Consider the following 22,850-nt stretch of genomic DNA (forward strand, 5'->3'; position numbering starts at 1 on the left):
TGACAAACTCCTCCACCAGCTCGGTCAGTGTGGGAAGGCGGTCCGAGACGATGAGCCTGCTAGCAGCCCTCGAACAGGCTAGCTGTGTGGAGCTAGCGTGTTACCAAGCAGTGCAGTATATTTTCGGGACGGCACGATGACGAACAACAAGAAGTGTTATAGACTTACTCCACTACAGAATATTGACAACCTCGGTGGGAGCTAGGGACGTGTTTCCTTCTGAAAAGCGGCACTGTCCCGACCGCCCCGTGTCACTCTTCGGATGGACTAAAGTAGCGCGGCTGCTTGGGAGTTCTCGAGCGGATGGGATTTACTCAGCTAGCCGCGGCTAATGATTGAGCAGTCCGACTAGCTTTACGGCTAACCGGTTGCCGTTAGCTGACACAGGTAAACCTAACATGTTAATTTTGTTGTTGTTTTGTTTTTTGCAGTGTGTTTGGTTTTGCTGTTGATCGATAAAGCTATCCAGTTACTCACACAACACTATTCACTCTTACCCTTTAATTACATTAGGGCCAGCGTGAAAATAGCGTGTGCATGAGGAGAGGTCTTCATACTGTATATGACATTGATCTTCTTGGTGAACTTGGCTAGCGTGGCTAGCTAGCTCGTCAAAGAAACATTGTCTAAAGTTAAACCACCAGACAGCAGTACACATCCAACCAGTCAATGTGTATGTCAAGCTCAAGGCTTAGCTTTGTTAGCCGTGATAAACCAATATACGGGGAAATTTGCTAGCTAACAAGTTTGTTTACATGATTCTCAAAGACATTTTGAGTCCACAGCCCTGCATCAGTTCATTTCTGTCCACTTTAACTTGAGCTAATTCAACACCAGCTGACACATGTGGTCGATTTTGCGCATCTGATGAGTTGACAATTTTTGTTATCATTGGATTAGTTTGTAACGTCAAGTTGTTGGCATATGTTGTGCTGCCGCTCTTGTGCTAACCGAGCCAAAGAAACATCTGTCATATAAGTAGCACACAAATACTAAAGAGTGACACTACAGGTATTCTACAATTATTTTTATTCGCAATTCTTCTAAAATTCTTCATAATCAGTTAAAGTTTGATGTTTCCAACTCCCTTGGATATAGTTACATTTTTGTATATCCTGTCACTGAGAAGCAGCTGCCATAACTGTAGTGAAATATTTACCACAGGCGTTTTGCATTTGTGTATACTGCTCAGAGCTTCTTATATAATTCTGCTTCTTTCTGTTTCTCAGTTGGTCAAAATTGCTCATCTGGTAATTACTGGGCTCAGAATAGAGAGGATCTGCTGGCGAAGCCATGGCTCCCAGACCATCATCGGGAGAACTATGGGGGATGCACTTGATGCCCCCCAGCATCCTAGTGGACTGCCTTCTGCCAAATGGCATGATTCTCACGTTGGAGTGCCTCCGGGAGGCCACACTTACTACAGTCAAGCATGAGCTTTTCAAAGAGGCCAGGAAGTACCCTCTCTACCATCTGCTGCAGGAGGAGAGCTCCTACATCTTTGTCAGTGTCACCCAGGAAGCAGAGCGGGAAGAGTTTTATGATGAGACCAGGAGGTTATGTGATCTTAGGCTTTTCCAGGCCTTCCTCAAGGTTATTGAGCCAGTAGGCAACAGAGAAGAGAAGATTCTCAACAGAGAGATAGGTACAGTTCCTGACTTACTGTGCAGTTAAAAACAGCCGTATTTATTTGGTTATACTGTGTGTTATATACACTGCATTGTGTTGTCGTTGGCTCTCCTTTTTAATACATAATAACAAAAGGCAATTGCTTTTTTTTCCTTTCAGGTTTTGCTATTGGTATGCCTATATGTGAGTTTGATTTGGTGAAAGACCCTGAGGTGCAGGACTTCAGAAGGAACATTTTAAATGTTTGCAAAGAAGCTGTGGACCTCAGAGACAGCAACGGACCCCACAGCAGAGCATTGTACGTCTACCCTCCCAATGTTGAATCCTCAGCAGAGCTTCCCAGGCACATCTATAGCAAGCTAGACAAAGGTGAGGCATTTTACGCCGAGGTGGGCAGCACCCCTCACTGTGCTGGAACTGTTTTGCCCATGCTTTTGCCCTCTGTTTCATCTGTTACTTTATTTCCCTCAGGTCAAATCATTGTGGTCATTTGGGTCATTGTTTCGCCCACCAATGACAAACAGAAGTACACCCTGAAGATCAATCATGATTATGTACCAGAGCAAGTGATTGCAGAAGCCATTCGGAAGAAGACGCGCAGCATGCTGCTCTCCCAGGAGCAGTTAAAGATGTGTGTGCAGGAGTATCAGGGAAAGTACATCCTCAAAGTCTGCGGCTGTGATGAGTACTTACTGGAGAAATACCCTCTGAGTCAGTACAAGGTAATCTAATTAAATCTTAGCTTAGCTGCAGCTGATTCTATTGTACTTAGAGGGGGAGAGACAGATCCACCTCACATCAAATTATCATCCAACACAAATGTGTTCGACACTTAGGGCATGAAATTAAATTTCTGAGGAAATGTTCGGCCAGTCAAGTGTGCACGTTCGAGAAAAGCCCCACACACATCACACAAGTACAAAGTGCTGAGTGCGTCAGTTATTGCTGAGCTGCAATTATAAATTCTTGGAATTTACATTTTGATAGGCCCAGATGTGTACGAATGGCTTCAAAATGTCAAAATGTCACAATCGCATCTACTTGAAAAAGTCACTTTTATCTGTCCTCAACAGTATGTGCGCAGCTGTATCATGCTGGGAAGAATGCCTAACCTGATGCTAATGTCAAAAGACAGCCTGTATTCCCAACTGCCCATGGATTTCTTCACCATGCCGTCATATGCAAGGCGAATATCCACAGCAACACCCTACATGAATGGGGAAACAGCCACCAAGAATCTGTGGACTATCAACGGAACGCTAAGGATTAAGATACTGTGCGCCACTTATGTCAATGTCAACATCAGAGACATTGACAAGGTACAACTGCAGTACATTGTTGTCATCTTGTTTTTCTTTAAAGCCCATCTGGCTTGTTTCTCATTTGAGTAAAATTCATTCTGACTGTAATATTCCATCTCAGTAGCTTAGAGATTATTAAAAGATGTTGCACAGCGTCTCGCCGTCTTTCTCAGTCAGAAATGTGCCGACAGAAATCGTTATCGCTTAGATTACTTTATAAATCTTTTGATTTGTTGCTGATCTAGATCTACGTCAGGACTGGGATATACCATGGTGGAGAGCAGCTGTGCGACAATGTCAACACACTACGTGTGCCGTGCTCAAACCCCAGGTTGTGCATAATCAAAGTGTTTCGTACTCTAAGATTTTACTGAGCTTTGTGGCACTAATGTGACTGATTCATATCTGTGGTTATGTTCCTGTTTGTGGCAGGTGGAACGAGTGGCTGACTTACGACATGTACATTCCAGAAGTCCCCCGAGCTGCCCGACTCTGCCTCTCCATTTGCTCTGTCAAAGGAAGGAAGGGAGCTAAAGAGGTTAGCACTGAAATGTCAACATTTTATATTAAAATCTTCAAGGTATTGTCGTAAAATTCGCATATTTTCTTTTTAAAAAAATCCCTAAATTGAATCAGTCACGGCACAGTAAGTGAAGTTGGCCCTTATAATGGTCCTGTAGCCAAAGATGGTTGTTGACAGTAAGGCATTGTTAGAAATTAAAGATGTCAATCTTTCATCAACTGCTTCTAGGACCTGTTTTCGTCAGTCAGCCAACTGGAATGCAACTACAACTCATGCCCCGATCTACTCGACACGGGCACTTGTTAAAAAACACAAACCGAATTGATGGAAGTAAAATGTGCCAAACAAAATGTTTGGCATGCCAACCAAGAAAAAAATGTAGCTGATCTTTTAATATGACATGCTCTTTAACTATGATCGTGTCTGTGCCAAGGAGGGTGTAGCAGAGAAAGAAATAGCGTCGATGTTGCGTTGGTGTGTCATAGCCTGTGATTCAGTAGGCATTGTCAATCACGCAACCTCATGCATCGAACTCGACTGGTTTATTCTATCTGTGTCTCATCGTGGGATTTACAAGGGTTGAAAAACAGCCTCAAAAATGGTCTTTGCTTCTCTTGAATCAAACCTTTAATATGGAGAGTGAATAACAGCCTAATATAAACCAATCAGTGCCACAGATGTTATCGAAACTGTTCTCAAAATTATTCTCTGCACCTCCGAGTGAATTTGGTGCAACAGAAATGAAGCACATTAATCTTAGCTATTGTACTTTTCTTGTACCATCTCATTAGCCACAGAGTGGTTCTTTTGTTTTGTTTTCCCCCTCCGGGGTGAAAGAGGCTACGATTTAACACCTTGTTGATTTTGGCCAACAAGTGTGTTTTAATATTACAGCAAGCACTCGTGGAGAAATTATTCTGTCAGAAATGTATCAGAAGCGCAAGTGGTGTATCTGCCCGACAGCCAAACAAACTAGCATGGTTTTAATTAAGAAGTCAATCAGTAATTGGCCCTTTTCCCAGCAGACCAGCAGCAGATGCGATTAAGTTTCATGGTGCGCGTGGTGTAAATGGATTTCCATACAGGAGCAGGGCAGGAGTTGGAGCTGTGCAGTCTGCCTGCTGCAGCTCTTTTTTTCTCTTCTTGTGGTTTTTTGTTAAAAACCATGTTTCTATTAACAGTTATGATAATAATAATAATAATAATGGATTGGATTTAGATAGCGCTTTTCAAGGCACCCAAAGCACTTTACAATGCCACTATTCATTCATTCACTCTCACATTCACACACTGGTGGAGGCAGCTACGGTTGTAGCCACAGCTGCCCTGGGGCAGACTGACAGAAGCGAGGCTGCCATATCGCGCCATCGGCCCCTCTGGCCAACACCAGTAGGCGGTAGGTAAAGTGTCTTGCCCAAGGACACAACGACCAGGACAGAGAGCCTGGGGATCGAACCGGTGACCTTCCAGTTACAGATACGCTTCCCAACCCCCTGAGCCACGGTCGCCAAATGATCAGCCAAACCAATGATGCACATGTACTTTGGACATTTTATTATCGTCTTACCTGTTCTTACTTTATTATCACCAACTTCCCTGTTTGTTTTTATTCCACTACACCTGTCTGCTCCGTATCCACCAGCTGTTGCCTTGCTGATGATTTTCACATGGATCCTTTTTACTTGTTTCCTGTAGGAACACTGTCCCCTTGCCTGGGGCAACATTAACCTGTTCGACTACACCCACACACTAGTAGCAGGGAAGATGGCTCTCAACCTGTGGCCTGTCCCACATGGCCTGGAAGACCTGCTCAACCCTATCGGTGTCACGGGTTCCAACCCTAACAAGGCAAGTGGCAAAACGTTCTTTGCTGTTTGCACTTCCAGTGTTTCTCTGTTCTGTGTATACAAACATGTTGATAATAGTAGCATTGTGTCTTTAATTTGCATAAACCCGAATGGATCAGGATGCAGTTTATAAACACTTGAGTTTTTTCCAGCATCTGAAGCTTTTCACATACACGCATTATGCATAATAATAACTTTTAAGCCTCGTGACCCAGTTATAGCAAAGCTGGCGACACCTTGTACAGTTTCAGTAATGCAGCAGCTGCTGCTTAAGCTGCTCGATTTAAGCAACCAGGCTCCTTATCCCAATTAATTAATTACTCATTGACACCGGCGCCTTAATTTGATTACAATAAACACCTTGAATGACCTTTTCCCCTCTTTACCGTTTTCTAAACATACAGGAAACCCCATGTCTGGAGCTGGAGTTTGACCATTACAGCTCCCCTGTCAAGTTTCCTGATATGTCTACCATTGAGGATCATGCAAACTGGAACATATCCAGAGAGCTTGGCTTTAATTACTGCCACACTGGTTTGGTAAGAGTAAACACGTGTTTGTTGGTTTCTGTTTTGCTTTGCTGGTCAGATACATGAACACATTATCCGACGTGATTTTCATTGAAGAGCTGCCACGTCATAGTTCATGTGCACTCCACACAGAAAGTATGGGGGCCTATAAGGTTTATCTTTCTGTTAAATATATACACAGTTAGACATGGGCGTTTCTAATAATAAGATCATTTTCTTCGCCTCTTGGCTCTGTGATGTGATTGACAGTGGATATCCCTAATAATGTTATCTTAGGCAGTGGTCTCCAACCTTTTTTGCGCCATGGACCGGTTTATGCCCGACAATATTTTCACGGACCGGCCTTTAATGTATCGCGGATAAATACAACAAAATAAAACTAGTACCGGTACCGAAAAAACCCAAGATCTATTCATAACACACGTGAAAAGACCCAGGAAAACCGAGTTAACGATCAAAACGATAACAAAATAACGCTGAAAACTGATAAAAACCCTGAAAACCATACATTTCACACCTGAGCCTCAACTCTCGCGGCCCGGTACCAAACGATTCACGGACCGGTACCGGTCCGAGGCCCGGGGGTTGGGGACCGCTGATCTTAGGGACACAGTCAGGTGCAGCCAATCAGAAGAAAGGTTTTCCTTAAAGGGAGAGGAGCTGAAACGGCTCGTTTTAGACAGAGGATGAACCAATGGGCCTCACCAAGGCTCAGTACAAGATAGACTTTGACTATTTTGAACTGTGACTCATGCAGAGTCACTATAGTAAATGTGACTGAAAATGTGGAGCTGGAAATGAGAAGAATCATCCCGCTGTTATATGACAAGTGGCTCTAGACCCGACTCTGACCTCCTTGGTTTGTTTTGCTAAACCGTGTTATTTTGGTGTCATAGAGTAACAGACTGGCACGGGACAACCCCCTGACTGACGGCGACAATGAGCAGCTACGGCAAGTGTGTAACAGAGACCCACTTTCTGAAATCACTGAGCAGGAGAAGGACTTCCTGTGGAGACACAGGTAATGATGTGTGCTGGTATGCTTTTATAAAGGGCTTTTGAGCTAGTACCCACTCGGGTCGACTCGTCTTTACTCTGCTTCAGTCTTTTTCCATTACAATTGAATAGCACCTAATGTGCGTGAGGTCAATGAGGCCGACATCATTTGTATGCAACACAAATGGAACACAACAATGGAGGATGTAGAGGAGAGGGTGCACCTGTAGCTTAGTGTATGGCTTTTTCTCAGACTCGGGGAGCATGATTTTGTTTTTTGTGTAGCCGTTGCCGGCTCTCACAACGCCGCTGTCCAGCCTAATCAGTGGCATGCAGCTTGTTGATGTCACATTTTCAGATTGACTCAGTTCGCTTGGATCCCTGGAAGAGTAGGCAATAAAATACACCACCAGTACCACCTAATGGAAAACCCTAATGACTAAATGAGCAGTAGGACGAGTAGGTACTAGTGGAAGAGTTAGCACCTGGTTATCAGAGCTGCTAGATGTGTACACAGAAGTCTTTAATGCTGATGGTGGAAAAAGTTATAACTTATTTGTTTTGTCACCAATTTTATTTTAGACATGACTGCATCAATATGCCAGAGATCCTTCCCAAGATCCTCCTGGCTGTGAAGTGGAACTCCAGAGATGAGGTTGCACAGGTGAGTGCGGGGTTTCTACAGCTGATACACCTTGATATTACTTTTTAACAGTGGATGAACATGCTTACTCATGTTCTCGACCTGTTTTTGCACATGAGCCGCAGCGTTGACTTTTCTAGACCCAGCAGGGCTTGATGCGAGAACCTAAATGTCATACTCAGATGGATTGAACTCGAGCAGTCTTCACCCTGCCAGCTCCCTAGTACAAAGTCTGTGTGATGTCAGATTGAGCCAGTGTGAGAATAGAGCAGGCAGGCTGGAGATTTCACGGGGAGTGAGTGAGTGTAATGTGTCCTGCCTCCTTCAGCAGCTACCTAGGGAACACTACACACCTAAATCTATAGGAGGACTTTGCAGTGGTGAGAATGCAAATCTGACACAGAGAATCTTTTGTCTGCAACATGTATGAAGGGGCAACTTCTCAGAGTCCTTATACAGCTGTGTATTACAGGGTTGTTCAAAATCTGTGTTCTGTATTTAGCTGCCCTTTTCTCATTTCAGATGTATTGCCTTCTAAAGGACTGGCCTGCTATCAAACCAGAACAAGCCATGGAGTTGTTGGATTGCAACTTCCCCGATCCTATGGTCAGAGAGTTTGCTGTGAAGTGCCTTGAGAAATACCTAACTGATGACAAACTCTCCCAGTATCTCATTCAGCTGGTTCAGGTGTGTTTAGATCAAAATAAGCCGCGGGAGCCATTTTCATTCTGGCATGCTTTGCTGATGAGTCACATGTTTTGCTTGATGGACTGAAGGTATTTTCGATATATTCTCTGTGGCCGTGTCTTAGGTTCTGAAGTACGAGCAGTACCTTGATAACCCACTCGCACGGTTCCTGCTGAAAAAGGCGTTAACCAATCAGAGGATAGGACATTTCTTCTTCTGGCATTTAAAGTGAGTTTATTTAAAAGGATTTTCTTTCAGGAAGTTGGAACTGTTTGTAAGCGAAAGGGTAAAGTCTTGTTTGAGTGTTTGGCCTCGGGTACGGATGAATTTAAAAAACATACTTTGAAGATGCCTCACATTGGTTTATGTTTTAGGATTTCCAGGGAGGCAGAGCGTATTTTCTTTGGGACAGAACCTCTTAAACTTTTTTCCTTTCCTTGTTTTTATGCGTGAAGGTCAGAGATGCACAACAAGACAGTGAGCCAGCGGTTTGGTCTGCTTCTGGAGTCCTACTGCCGGGCCTGTGGCATGTATCTGAAGCACTTGAGCAGACAGGTGGAGGCCATGGAGAAGCTCATCAATCTCACTGACCTCCTCAAACAGGAGAAAAAAGATGAGGCTCAGAAGGTAATCTGACAGCTGGCAGCTGTTTTGAATGTGATCCACTGAATCGTTTGGTTTAATCTTTACAACATCTGCACCGGCCTGGCCGCAGGGACACCACATTAGAGTGCAGTGATAGAATTTGGAGCTTTGCTTTCTCTCTCTTTTTTTCCCCTCTTAATTGCTTGTAGTAAAATATTCAGCCACGCTGGCATAAGATATTTCTTTTTTTTTTTAAAAAAAAAAGCTTTTCGTATTCACTCATTCAGTGTATTTTTTTATTATTATTATTTTTATTTTACTTTTTTTGCTTTTGGGTCTTTATGACATCAGTGAGCGTGAAAAACCTCAATCATCTCAGAAACAGATAATAGAAGCTCCACCCACCTGCTGTTCCAATTTTCTGTTTGTGAGGGGTAGCCAATCAGAAGAAGGGATGCTGGATTTAATCAACAACCTCCTTGTTTAAGACAGAGGATGACTTGAGGGACTCCACAAAGGCTCAGCATGAAATAAACAAGGATTATTTTAAACTGTGACTCATGCATGCCCACTGCTTCACTGGGTGAATGGGTTAAATGCAGAGGAGCAATTTCCTATGGGGACTAACACATACACATTATACATTATACATTATACATGCAGAGCTAACCCAGAAGAGTCAAATGAAAATATTTCATTGAAATGAGAATAATGGGTCTCTTATCCTTATAGTACTAGTTCCAGTTAAATATGGAACTTAAGGTTAGTAGTCGTTAGTAGTTAGTGAACTTAATATGTAGCTACAGGCTATAAAAATGTTTTGCTACTAGTTACTATGCCAGTCACAGTGGTTAGCTTGGATGGCTTGGTCATGTATTAAACCAGTATGAAATGCCCAGTGCCCATCCAATCTAAATCTACCTGGTGCTTCTTAGATGGTTCAGCATGGCCACCAGAGGGTGTATGTCATCGCCTGAAAGCCCTCAGTGAAGGAGCATTACCTCATTGTGAGAGATTTTGCTGAAGAGAAGCAGCAGAAAGTTGACTGTGATTGCTGCATATGAACTTACGCCAGCCCGTTTATCCAGTTGCTCAGCTCCTGAGGAAACTGTCACATTTGTTTAATCCCCTTTAAGGTTCAAATGAAGTTTCTGGTGGAGCAGATGAAAAGACCTGACTACATGGATGCACTGCAGAGCTTCACCTCTCCGCTGAATCCGGCACATCAGCTGGGAAACCTCCGGTACTTCAGCACTCTTATCTAAAACAGTCCTCTCAAATGGTTGGCATTTAATTTTTATTCCCTCTGCAGGTGATGCTTTCGCCCTCTCCTCTCCGAGGCTTGAAGTATTACCAAATGTAATAAGAGCTGAACAGTTTGGTTCATATCAAGCACATTAGGACCATTATGAACTGAATGCTTGTAGAGCTCTGTTGCTGTGATGAGCACAACCACAATTACAGAGGGCTTTCCTTTTATATACATGTGTATTTTTCCTGCTAAAACATATCCATGTCTTTACTTTAGCCTGGAGGAATGCAGGATGATGTCGTCAGCAAAGAGACCTCTGTGGCTTAACTGGGAAAACCCAGATATGATGTCGGAGCTGCTCTTTCAGAACAATGAAATCATCTTCAAAAATGGAGATGGTGAGTTGTGCCTCTACCTCCGCCTGTCTGTCCTCTCCTCAGTGCTCACACTCTCAGCACACACACACACACAGAGACCTGCCGAGCATGCGCACAGTTCAGCCTGCGCTGCGTCGTTTCATGCTACATAAATACAACTATAACTGCGCTCTTAACGCAGAACTCAGAAGGAGCAGTGCTCGTATTTGACCCCCGCTTCACGGCAGCAGCTTGTGCTTTTTTGCTGCAGCATCTGTGACCAACATGACTTTGAAAGCTCTGCTCCATAATGCATCATGGAGTTGATCAAAGCAGCTCAGCAGCTCACATTCACCTCACCGTTATCCACCTCCTTGTCTCTCTTTGCCTCTGCAGATCTGAGGCAGGACATGCTGACGCTACAGATCATTAGGATAATGGAGAACATCTGGCAGAACCAAGGCCTTGATCTCAGGTAGGCTCCTCACTTCGTCATGACAGCAGGGATGCAGGTACCCATTAACAGGCACCGGACCTTTCATGTTCTGCGAGCCATACTTGAATGCAGATTAGCAGGCAGACCCTGCCAGCCACCTCACGTCATTTAATATAAAGTCCATCAGTGCTGTCTTGATATATATATATATATATATATATATTTTTTTTCTTTATCGCCTTGCCTCTCATGTTTTCTACGCTTCCTCTTCCAGGATGCTGCCCTATGGCTGTTTGTCTATCGGCGACTGCGTGGGTTTGATCGAGGTGGTGAGGAACTCTCACACCATCATGCAGATCCAGTGCAAAGGAGGCCTGAAGGGGGCGCTGCAGTTCAACAGCCACACTCTACATCAGTGGCTCAAGGATAAGAACAAGGGAGAGATGTGAGTGAGCTCAGTAGAGATGTTAATTAATGTTAATTATTAATGTCAAGCCTTTTTTTTTCTATTTCTACTTCCTTTGTGACGACATCTGCATAAATTTCCTAGACTGCCTCAAATGATTTTTCTTTTTTGCCGTCTCAGGTACGACCAGGCCATCGATCTGTTCACACGGTCGTGCGCAGGCTACTGTGTAGCTACATTTATCCTGGGCATAGGAGATAGGCACAACAGCAACATCATGGTTAAAGATGATGGGCAGGTAATGATTACAGCCGCTTCTCTTTCTGAGTTAAACTTCATCTCTATACTTTAGATTTTTTGGTTTATCCTTTATAATTTAATGTGTCATATTTTCTGTGTTCACAGCTGTTCCACATAGACTTTGGTCACTTCCTTGACCACAAAAAGAAGAAGTTTGGGTACAAGAGGGAGCGCGTCCCCTTTGTGCTCACGCAGGACTTTTTGATTGTTATTAGCAAAGGAACGCAAGAGTGCACCAAAACGAGGGAGTTTGAAAGGTAATGCTTCACCCACAGCGACGCTGAAAGGGTGGATGAGGTGCTTTTTGAGTCGTCTTTTTAAAAATTTTTTGTTACAACAAATGACTCAGCACAGCAACTAGTCTGTGTAAAAATAAAAATCTGAAGGTGTTAGGAGAGAAACGGAAGAAGTAAATAAATATAAATCAAATGGTAGGCACCACAGGCTTGTAGCGAAGACAAAACAAAAGATCAGACAGTCAAGCCGTGACAGATGTGGCCGCTAGTGATCTTATTGTAAACACACACCAAAGGTTTTCTGTCACTGATGAGATCTGAGAGCAACAAAGTGACTGAAGAGTTTGTGAAACAAAGATCCGGAGCCCAGATTCTCATAAACTGTTTCCTGGAGGAATGACGCAAGCGGCTCAAATGTTCCATAGAAATTCTGGATCAGGTTTGTCATTTATCCAAGACATGGAAATGTTATTCCTTGCAGCGTATGCAAGGATGTAGTCTAATGAAGCTGATGTCCGCAATATTGTTCCAAATTGGATGTCCTGAAAGAGATAAAGGGTCCATGTTCAAAGACTCTCCCAGTATCTTTTGCACCTCCTGCAAAAATGTCTAGCCAATGGAAATGAATTTTTGGACACAGCCAATCACAGTGTGAATAGGTTCTAATTGAGGTCTTGCACTTCAAATGTAAGAAAGTTGATGATTCTTCTGTTGTCTTTTACTGCACACAGTGCCAGATTTAAAATAGCAGCAGTCTTGTTTCAGTTACCCACCAAATAAAACCTTGGTGGGTAACTGGGGTGGGTAACAGAACTTGACCCTGCTCGTTTTGCTTCCCTCTTCAGATTCCAGGAGATGTGCTACAAAGCGTACCTGGCAATCCGGCAGCACGCCAACCTCTTCATCAACCTCTTCTCCATGATGCTGGGCTCGGGAATGCCTGAGCTGCAGTCGTTCGACGACATCGCTTACATCAGGAAGACCCTGGCCCTGGACAAGTCGGAGCAGGAGGCCCTCGACTACTTCATGAAGCAGATGAACGACGCTCACCACGGCGGCTGGACTACCAAGATGGACTGGATCTTCCACACGATTCGCCAGCATGCCATGAACTGAGGAAAGAATGGTGGCAGCAGCAGGACACGAAGAACCACAAGAACAATAAAAAATAAGCAAGTTGTTTCCCCTAACACACTAAGGCCTGGTGAATATTTCTGCCAGTGCTTGACTCTGAAACTTTGCCTGCCAGCGCGACTCAAAACGAGCACGCTCAGAAGAAATGCCTAAATGCTCCTTTTCCTTACAGACGTCTGAAATTTCTCTCCCTGCATTATGAACTTAAGAAGGTGGAGTTAAATTTCACCTGTTGTCTTCATTGGAGCTAAGCTAGCGTGGACCTGGACAGCATTGGCCTTTACGTGAACCGAGTATAGACAGGTTACATTTTATCTTTTTATTTTCAAAGCTTCTACAACCATCAACATTAAGAGAGGAACTTCATGAAGTGATACACGATGAGCACAGCTAGCTTTTTATAAAGAGATTGAAACCGAATTATTTCAACTACCTATTTTTGAACTGATGAAGGCGGGGCCAGGTGAAGATGGGGCTGTTGTTGCAGCCGGGCAGCTCACCTGCCAGGTACTCTCAGAATTTTCCAATAAGATTATATAAACACTGAACAAACCTCAAAGTTTTTTGGGAAAACCTCAACTAAGCATTTAACACTATTTGAAGAAATTGCAATGATGACCTATTTGTAACCTACCAGTGTACAGATCATGTCCCGTCATATAAGTGACTTTTTGTACAGCAGTATATCCATATACTTGTATGCATTTGGTGCACATATTCCTTTTTGAATCTATTCTCTACTGAGCCAAAGTACTACATGCATAACTCCACTAGTCTGCAGTCTTATTGTTAAAAACAAACAAACCCCCCCCAAATAATCACTACTATTCCAAGTCTTGTGTGTACTCTTAGCACTGATGTCTACAGTATTTGTTTTGTTCTTGTCTGTCAGTATTAGTTTGTGTCACATGTAGAGGCACAAACGTGTCATCTATTCAGTGCACATGGACCCGAGAAAAACTTTCTGATGACCAGCTGGTTAGGGTTCGTCTTTCTTTTTCTTTTTTCCTTTTTGGGATGCACCAAAATATGAATTTGGCCAAAAGCGGGTTTTTTTCCCCCCTTTTTGTTTGTTTTTGTATTGCGCTAGTTTGTTTCAGGAAAACAAAGTTTTTCCTCAATACGTTAGTTCGAAAAAACATTTTTTAAGGTCATCCTCATCACAGAGTCTCGGAACATTTAGCCAGCACCAGATTCATGTTGGACGACACTTACGGGTCGATAAACGTCAGGCTCGATAACCGACCAATGTATCAGCGCATCCCTGTTTTTTCCTGTTTGGTGGTTTTATTGTCGTTTAGCTAACACGGGCGGGAAACAAAGGATGTGCGGTGTTCATTTCGTGTGCTGTGCAGTTACTCTATGCAAGTCATGATCCTATAACATGTACTGTATACTGATGTCGGGCACAGAGGGAAGCGCATCTTCCCCCTGGCGTGCTCGCACAGAGAACCGTCGGTGGACTTTGTATAGAAAGTGCACGGAAGAAGGAAAAAACCCCAAAAAACTCACGAAGTTGCCGTGTAACAGTATCGTCTACTTCCCAGCAGAAAGAGCTGTGCAAAACACCTCTGGACCCTGCCTTTTACTTGTCCTTGAGAAACTTTGGAGCTTCGGTCTAAGCCATGTGTTAAAAAAATAAAAAAAACAAAACTTTTTTGCTCTCAATCACAGAGAGCAAAGAAAGAAAAGTATCCGAAGTTATATTTTTGAAACCTTCCAAGTGTCTTCTTCCATACCTGTGATTGTTGCCCTGTGCGTGGAAGCGTGGCCGGCGTTATCGCTGCACAGACTCTTGTACGCGTCCATAGGTGTTGTAGCTTTACTAAAGTGATGCCTAACAGGGCGGTTTCCTGGAAACGTTAAGTCTGGTAAAGTAAGCGAAGTTTGAGTGAGGACTTAAAACTGCTCAGGAAACTGTCGACTGACATGCACGCGCTTCTGTACGGGATACAGAGCAGTGGGCCGGACCCGAACTGACAGAACTAACCCTCACATATACTTTATAGAAGACCTATCTAAACCACGCTCTCTCCCTTTGTACTTGTTTTGTTTCTCACACTGCATTATGCATGACTATCTACCTTTTTTTTTTCTTCGACCTGATGTTGTCTACTTGAATTTCATGTATAGAAATGACCTTGTTACTTGTTTAAGGTACAACAAAGTCACAGTGAAGTTAACAGATACTGATACAACGTGTGCAAATGCTTTCCTTGAATAACTACAGAGGTAATATATTTTTGTATTTTTTAAATGTAAGCAATCTCATGAGTAACGGCTAACCAGGAAAAAGGCAAAAAAAAAAAAGTTTAAAAAAAAAGGAGGAGTCACGTGTAACATTCACCATCCTCACGCAAAATCCAGCAAACAGCCTCTTGTCATCGAAAAGGATGTGACTGAAGGACAAGGACTTGGTGCTGCAGTTGGAGTACCATTCTCACATCAAGTGGAGGGAATTTTTTGCCCCAAGTGGAAGTCTCTAAGCACAACGCGTACAAAGAAACTACCCTGCATGTTTTAAAATGATCCAGACCCATGCTAGTTATCTTTCCACCTGTATATGTCAGAAAAAAACACCTCAAATACTTCTTTTTAGTCATCCTCATATCACCATGTCTGTATGCATTCATTTATTGTGCTGTTGAATAAAAACATTTCTCCTCGTGAATAAGTCTGGCAGTTTATTTTACTCGTTTAAACATTTAGGTCATTTACAAGCCACTTTTTCATTTCCATGCTTACAAAAAAACAACTCCAGAATAATATTTACACAGTGAGCCAAAGCCATGAAGAGACGCATTATAAAGGTTTCCATAGAAAAATACAAAAAAAAGACTTATTAGAAGGGTCTGTGCAATATGGCACACTTGTGAAATGACTCCCATTAACATTATCTAACATTAAATGATTGCGGTAAGAGTAATTGATACTACTGTGCAAAAGTCTTGAGTCATTCCTCATGTTTTTATATTTTGCTCAGAATTGGGAAATAAGTGCATACATTTATTGAAAAGTAAAAACATGGAAACTGTATACAAGGTGAAGGTTGGCAGTGAGTACTTCATATGACTACCTTTATTCTTCATCACAGCCTGAACCCTTTTGGGCAGCTTTCTTGTCATTTTTTTAAGTAAATGGCCTGTATTTGTATAGCGCTTTACTTAGCCTTACCCTTAGGACCCCGAAGCACTTTACACATTCAGTCATCCACCCATTCACACACTGGTGACGGCAAGCTACATTGCCTGGGGCGCACTGATAGAGGCGAGGCTGCCGGACACTGGCGTCACCGGGCCCTCTGACCACCACCAGTAGGCAACGGGTGAAGTGTCTTGCCCAAGGACACAACAACAAAGACTGTCCGAGCCGGGGCTCGAACCGGCAACCTTCCGATTACACGACGAACTGCCAACTTTTGAGCCACGATCACGTAGTCTTCAGGAATAGTTCTCTAGGCTTGTTGACGGACATTCAAAGCGTATCTTTGGATGTTTACTGTTTTTTTGTGAGGTCCAGGATCTAGCGAGCGATAGTGTTACATTCTGCATTTTTCTATCCCGGTATACTTTTACTGCATTGGCAGTGTGTTCGGGATCAGTCATGCTGATCTGTTCTACAAATTTTGTTAAGATCACCAACACCAATGGCTGAGATGCTGCCCCAAACCATGACACAGCCTCCACCATGTTTTACAGAAGGCTGTAGACACCCACTGTTGTACCGCTATACTCAACTCCTCCATACATACTGACAATGATTTTAACAAAGAATTTCCGTTGCCACTGATTTTAAGTCCAGTCCACTCATTAAGAGAGGCATCTTAACACCCACCCTTCCACTTAGGTCGTTTCTTATTAGGCTTCAGTGAACAGGAGTGCCACATGTATCTTTAGGTCCTGTGTCAGGTCTTTTCTGGGTATTATCTCTTACAGACATGACTTTCAGATACAGTTCATCTGCTATAGATGGTTTTTTAAGGGCACACTGCACACCATGCTGAGTTAGGTCATGTTTTCTGCTACTAGTGCTTTGGGAATCACCTTGTTGGTGTAAAAATACTACTTGATGTTTGTCTCTGTTATTTTTTACATCTTTCATAGAATTTTTCATCTAAGCAAATGGGTACAAGTTAACAAAGTGCCTAAAGATTCAATTTAAAATTGTCTTTGTCAAGTTGTCTGTTGCATGTAGACACAATACTGGTTCATCCGTTGAGTTAGTTGCTTTTTTATGCTTGACTGATTCATAGGCCAGTGTTAAGTGGCTTAAAAACAAACACCAAACAAAGAAGAAATCCTCTGGACGTGTTCAGTTATTCATGGATTGCACTGAAAATGAATGAAGAACAACAAGTGTCCAAAAAGAGATTCTGTGAAAAAGCTTAAAAAACCTGTAGATCTATCTCTCAAACACACTTTAAAAATAACAAGAGAGTCTGGATCCTTGAAGTGAAACATAAAGACACGGGAAGTGCATTGAGAGTTTTACACAAAACTCCAGGATGAGAATTATTTTTAACCATGAATCATGCAAAGACATTCAAGCAGAGTCTGTTATTATTCTAAATATATTGTGTCCAGTACTCCCTCGCATATTATCATTGGACCAATAGAAACTCTCATCCAACTGTCACACATCACATCAATCTGTCACGAATTTCCTCACTTAGCTTGCTATCTGGAAAACATTAAAAAGTATTAGTCAGTGACCCAGAGCCCAGGCTAGATAAATCAGTGTTTGGATTACCAGGAGAGCATTGGAATGCTTCTCTCCTGTAAGTGATCCCTGGCCCAAGAAAGTTGGAGCGCTACCTGCTCGACACTTAACAAATATTGAATATATGCCTAATTAAACATGAGAGGTACTAATTGGTGCTGACTGAGTGTGAAACATCATGAATGGCGTGGCTGTTCAAGCAGACTTTGTTTCTTTCTGCCAACATTTGGACATCAGTGTCTATTTAATAACAGAGGAAGGCACTTTTTAATAAGGAGGCAAAAACTGTATAGATTTTCAATTCTCACACTTCAGACCAACATTTTACTTTGACTAACCTTTTACAAATCGACACTAGATATGTACCAGTTAAAAGGCTTACAAAAATGGCATTTTTTGGCATATTACAGCTTAAGCTCTGGACATGTCATGAGGGAGACTGTGCGCTGGACCTACGGAGCAGCCTGTACAGTTTTCCCTGAGTGTATCTTGAAGTCAGCCGGCCCCCTGCAGCTTCACTGATCACCTCTGTGGACAGATGGGCTAGACACTGAGTCAGTTTCACAAGGCCCACCAGCAGAGCTCCACCGCCCAGAAGTATACAGGGCCACAGCAGTGCAAATAGGACCATCTGCAAAGTGTACTTCCTGCGTAAGATGGCGTGGTTGGGGTACCTCGTCTGATCAGTTAAACATGCGCTGTTGTTCCCGAGCAGACTGTCCAGGCTGCTGTTCACTTTCTGGACTTGATCCTGAAGTGCTTTTCTGTCCATTTGGCATTTGGGCATGTAGAAACACTGAGAGAGAAAAAGATAAGATTCAAGTGTAATTTTTTTTATCAAGTGACCTACCCCTTACAGTTGGCAGGACTGATTGCAATCAGTGCGACGAGCTGCAAGGGTCTTTTTTTTTTTTTGGTGTCTGTTAAAAAAAGCAAAGGGAATTTACAAGCCTCCGTTTTCTGCACCGGTGCTGAAAAATACTTTATAGCATCTCTCTGAATGGAGCAGGAGTGCAGTGTGAGAGCATCTCCTAATAATATCTACTGGCTTATTCACAAGGGCACAGGCATTAAAAGTGCTGCTGCTTTTCCATCCTGTCAGCTAGTTCAGCCTTCATCGCTTTCTCGCATGCATTCCCAGGTCCATGCTTAGATGGATAATAAAACACCTGAGAATTAAAATTAAGAATTACTAAACAAAGTAATCTTACATGCTGTGCTATATAGATATAAAGACCTAATATTCAAATTTAATGCTCCAGAGCTGATGTCCTCCTCCTGAGCAGTTCATGTAACAATTCCTAAAACCTGGAATTTTGTGTTTTAAATCCACACCTCGGTCGCGAGGAGAACAGAATCCTCATTTAAGTGGAGCACGGCCTCCTCGGTGGAGCCATTGAAGTAAACCGTCACCGTCGCCTTGAGGCACGGCACTGTGCTCACACCTCTGCAGTCCACCCACTCCTCCAGTATCTCACTCTTCTGCAGCACACAGCTGGCATTACCATCATCCCAGCCACTGGAAGACAACCAGCAGGGAAGCTTCAGAGAAGCCTTCAAACTTACAGAATTCACATGCACACCTCAATGGCATTAATTAAAACAGCTGCATAAAGTATTGCTACTGCAATTTGTAGTAGCAGAATTAGTGTGGGATAGACTGACCCATTAACCTTTCCACAGGAGCAAGGTTCCTGCCCAAGTTTTTATAATTTCTTACTTTGTCTGTGTGGTTTAGTGCAGTTAGCCAATATTTAGCATGTTAACAGCTAAATTAAGATCCTGAACATGGAAACTTTAGACTTGCTCAGCATCATCTGTCATTGGTCTGTCGGTCATTGTCCATTGTTGTGCTGAATTCTTCTGGGGACTCTCAGACAGGCAAGAAAAACTACTGGAATAAAAATTCCATGCAGGAATACAGAGCATAAGCATCATCAGTGATTCCTGTTATACCGGCTTTGTTATTCTGACAGGAGATTATGTGACACAACTGATGGTGAATGCCAATAAAACTTGTAAAAGCTATTGCAGGAGAATAGGGTGCAACAACAATCACATGTCATGTGTTTTTAAGTGCCTTTTATCAGTTTGTTGCGGAGAAATCTTTCAAAATGATTAAGAAAGCTCAGCAGAAGGAAAAATATACACCAGCTGTCACAGGGCAAGAGGCAGGTCACCACTCTGTCAGGACTAACACGCAGGGAGACAGGCAACCATTCACACTCGCATTCACTCTTAACACACGTCTTTGGCCTGTCTGAGAAAACTGCAGCACCTGGAATCACCCGCACAGACACGGGGAGAACAAGCCTTCAGTGAGGGGATGCATTTGTAACTGAGCCTGGAAACGAGACAACACTCCCCAGTGTACCTGTTAACAAAGGGTTTGATCATTGTGATGCCGACTACAAAGAACATGAGCACAGAGAAGGCCATCATGGTGTAGCCCAGCAGGATGGCGCGGTCCTCCCCGACGCTTGCACCTGGCACCTGTGTCCGAATCCCCTGCTCTCCGTGCCCGTCAGCTCCTCGGCTTCGATCGCGGTCCTGAGCCACCATAGTGTGGAAGACTTCCCCGGGCCTCACACACACATACAGGGATTTAATTCAGAAGTGATCCAAACTTAAATGATTTCACGTTTGGTTAATTTTACACTCTTTAAAACAATAAATGAGTTGTATACAAAATGTATTTAAAGTAATGTAAGTGATAAAAATGAAAGGAAATACAACAAAATGTAACCAATACTTCAAAAAATGAGCCATGCTAGCAGCTCTGTAAGGCTGTGTTTGAAAACACGGGTTTGAGCTAAACGCCACTTAGCATGGTAGCATGCCATTGTACCACTTGCTAATTAGCAATAAACAGGAAGCGCAGCAGAGGCTCATGGGAAGGTCATTAGTTTAGGAACTAGCTTATTTAGCTAGACATGAACACTGTAAGAGAAAAACATTGCCCATAAACAACAAATGAGTGATTAGAGGTCAAGCTGGAGGAATCATTTTAATTAGCCCAGTGTTAATAATGTGGGCCTTAGTATTTCCTTTAATCGGCAGTTTGTTAGCTGCACCTGTTCGCTGCTTGTTCTTGCCTATCACACAGCAGCAAGCAATGCATCTAGCCATATAAACATAGGCTAGCCAGACTGCTGTGAGATGAAAAACAACAGTATCTCAAATAACCACTTGTTACACCAAATGTAAGCAGAAGATCAGGACAGGTTGAATCTTGAAGCAGATTTGTTACAGCAACAGCAGAAGACAACACTGGGTGCCGCTCCTGTCATCTAAGAGCAGGAAACTGAGGCTACATAAAAATTGGAAAACAGAAGACTGGGAAAATGTTGCCTGGTCTGATAAGACTTGATTTTTGCTGCAACATTTAGATGGTTGGATCAGAATTTGGTATATATAACACAAAAGCATGGATCTAGCCTGCCTTGTATCAACAGTTCAGCTTCATGGGACATTTTGTTAACACACAGTTTTGCTACTGACCACATCCATCCCTTTATGCCCACAGTGTCCCCGTCTTCTGATGGCTCCTTCTAGCAGGATAATGCACCGTGTCAGAAAACTCAAATCAGCTCAAACTGGTTTCTTGAACATTACAGTGCACCTTTGGGATGCAGTGGAATGGGAGATTCTCATCATGGATGTGCAGCTGACAAACTGTGTGATGAACTAAAATCTCTGAGGAATGCTTCCTGCACCTTGTTGAATCTGTGCCATGAGGAATTAAAACGAAAGAAGGCAAAAGTGGGGCTGATCTGGTACTAGCAACGTGTACCTTATGAAGTGACTGGTGAGTGTATACAGGTTATTTCTGATATATCATTCCCCTTCAAGCCATACATTTAGAAATACTCTGTGCTGTGCATGTGCTGTAATCTCACACATGCATACATGTTGAATCGTTTTTTCTAAAATCTTGACTAGTCTTTTGTTTACAACAGTGCATATCTGTTACAGACTGCTGCAGTTGTTTGTATGTTTATACAATATTTCTTTTTAACCACCGCCATTAACAGACCAGCAGGATGTCATGAAACCTACTGGTTTTGTAACCTGTTGCAGGCAGGACAGGATACAAATTATAGGCTACATTACATTTTTTTCCGCACATGCATAATAAAAACAGAAAGATACAAACAGAAGATGTACATTTTCCAGGCTTATAGTAGTAATCATATGTACAGTCAGTGGAATGCAGTATGAACTGACTGATGTCACCACAAACTGGTTTTTATACATACCCAGCGAGCACCTATAGCATGTATAATGTGAAGCTCTGTTTAAATTCAGCCGTGCTTTTCCTTCATAATGAACTCCCAAAAGCGTTGCTGCCTGGCCCAGTCGATTGCCGGCTCTTACCGTGTCTGCCGCCTGCGAGCACCGTGCAGGTTAATGTTAATGGGGATGCTGGATGACCTCCGGGGAGAATCTGTGTTCAACCACATGCCCACTCCTATCTGAGCCACCTCCTGTACAGTATATCCACCTAACAAGCTCCTCTCTATCTGAAAGTCAAATGTCCTTCTGCCAGCAGCTGATCATTTCATATCTCCAACAGGCTCCGGGGCACTGCTGTGACTGGCTGAGTGGACTCGATATCAGTTTAGTCACCGGGGAACTTCCTGTTGTTTACCAAGGCTCAAAGGTGAGTGCAAAAACACCTTCCACCCGCATATGTGTTTCTATAGAAACCACCACAGGTAAGGCAGGTAGGATGCTAATGGCCTCTCAGCGGGCCTGTGACACTCAGCAGCAGCCGTTTGTCACGGAAAAGCCGAGCCGGATGAATCCCTTCTTGATTACCGTTTCCACAGAATGAAACGCACGCAATGACGCTGCACTGGTGAGTACACATGCTCTATGAAATCATTTTTCATTAAAAAAATGACAGAAAGGTCAACACTATGGCCAACAAAACATATATGCACGCGTACATATACAGTAGATTCCTACCCAAATACATGAGTCCTGCGACTTTTCATCACTGCAGGGGCCTGGTGAGCTCGAAACCTCTCAGATTGTCTGGACGTTATTTGGCATGAGCACATGATGCTGAGCGAGTTTATATCTGCTATTCAAACAATCAAATGTTTTGTATTATTCATGGGTTGCTGAAAAACATATGGCGGTATTAACTTGGTGACAGTTCTGTTTAATACAGCGAGCCCAAGGCTAGGAACACCACAGCAGCTTGAAGAAAGGAGCTACAGCTCAACACAACAGACAGCAGTGTCATACCTAATTTATTCAGT

The 22,850-nt window shown here is 43.0% G+C and overlaps 2 protein-coding genes across 2 annotated transcripts; one reads left to right on the top strand and one right to left on the bottom strand.

The window, feature by feature from the left end:
- Nucleotides 1-42: 42 nt before the first annotated feature.
- Nucleotides 43-15,524, top strand: LOC102795737 (phosphatidylinositol 4,5-bisphosphate 3-kinase catalytic subunit alpha isoform). The gene is made up of 21 exons (XM_087831248.1): nucleotides 43-387; nucleotides 1,230-1,645; nucleotides 1,789-1,998; nucleotides 2,101-2,351; nucleotides 2,703-2,948; nucleotides 3,176-3,261; nucleotides 3,363-3,468; nucleotides 5,149-5,301; nucleotides 5,705-5,839; nucleotides 6,727-6,851; nucleotides 7,409-7,490; nucleotides 7,992-8,156; nucleotides 8,281-8,384; nucleotides 8,612-8,783; nucleotides 9,878-9,984; nucleotides 10,270-10,391; nucleotides 10,746-10,824; nucleotides 11,060-11,230; nucleotides 11,372-11,489; nucleotides 11,597-11,748; nucleotides 12,573-15,524. Exons 2-21 carry the CDS (start codon nucleotides 1,294-1,296, stop codon nucleotides 12,841-12,843), a joined length of 3,207 nt encoding a protein of 1,068 aa, XP_087687374.1. The 5' UTR covers nucleotides 43-387; nucleotides 1,230-1,293; the 3' UTR covers nucleotides 12,844-15,524.
- A 2,461-nt stretch (nucleotides 15,525-17,985) lies between these two features.
- Nucleotides 17,986-20,414, bottom strand: kcnmb3 (potassium calcium-activated channel subfamily M regulatory beta subunit 3). The gene is made up of 3 exons (XM_006786851.3): nucleotides 19,955-20,414; nucleotides 18,916-19,099; nucleotides 17,986-18,376 (listed from the first exon to the last, which is right to left on the bottom strand). Exons 1-3 carry the CDS (start codon nucleotides 20,140-20,142, stop codon nucleotides 18,008-18,010), a joined length of 741 nt encoding a protein of 246 aa, XP_006786914.2. The 5' UTR covers nucleotides 20,143-20,414; the 3' UTR covers nucleotides 17,986-18,007.
- Nucleotides 20,415-22,850: the final 2,436 nt, after the last annotated feature.

This window comes from Neolamprologus brichardi, chromosome 18, assembly GCF_056152115.1.
Source record: "Neolamprologus brichardi isolate AB-2024 chromosome 18, ASM5615211v1, whole genome shotgun sequence".
Lineage (NCBI taxonomy): Eukaryota > Metazoa > Chordata > Actinopteri > Cichliformes > Cichlidae > Neolamprologus > Neolamprologus brichardi.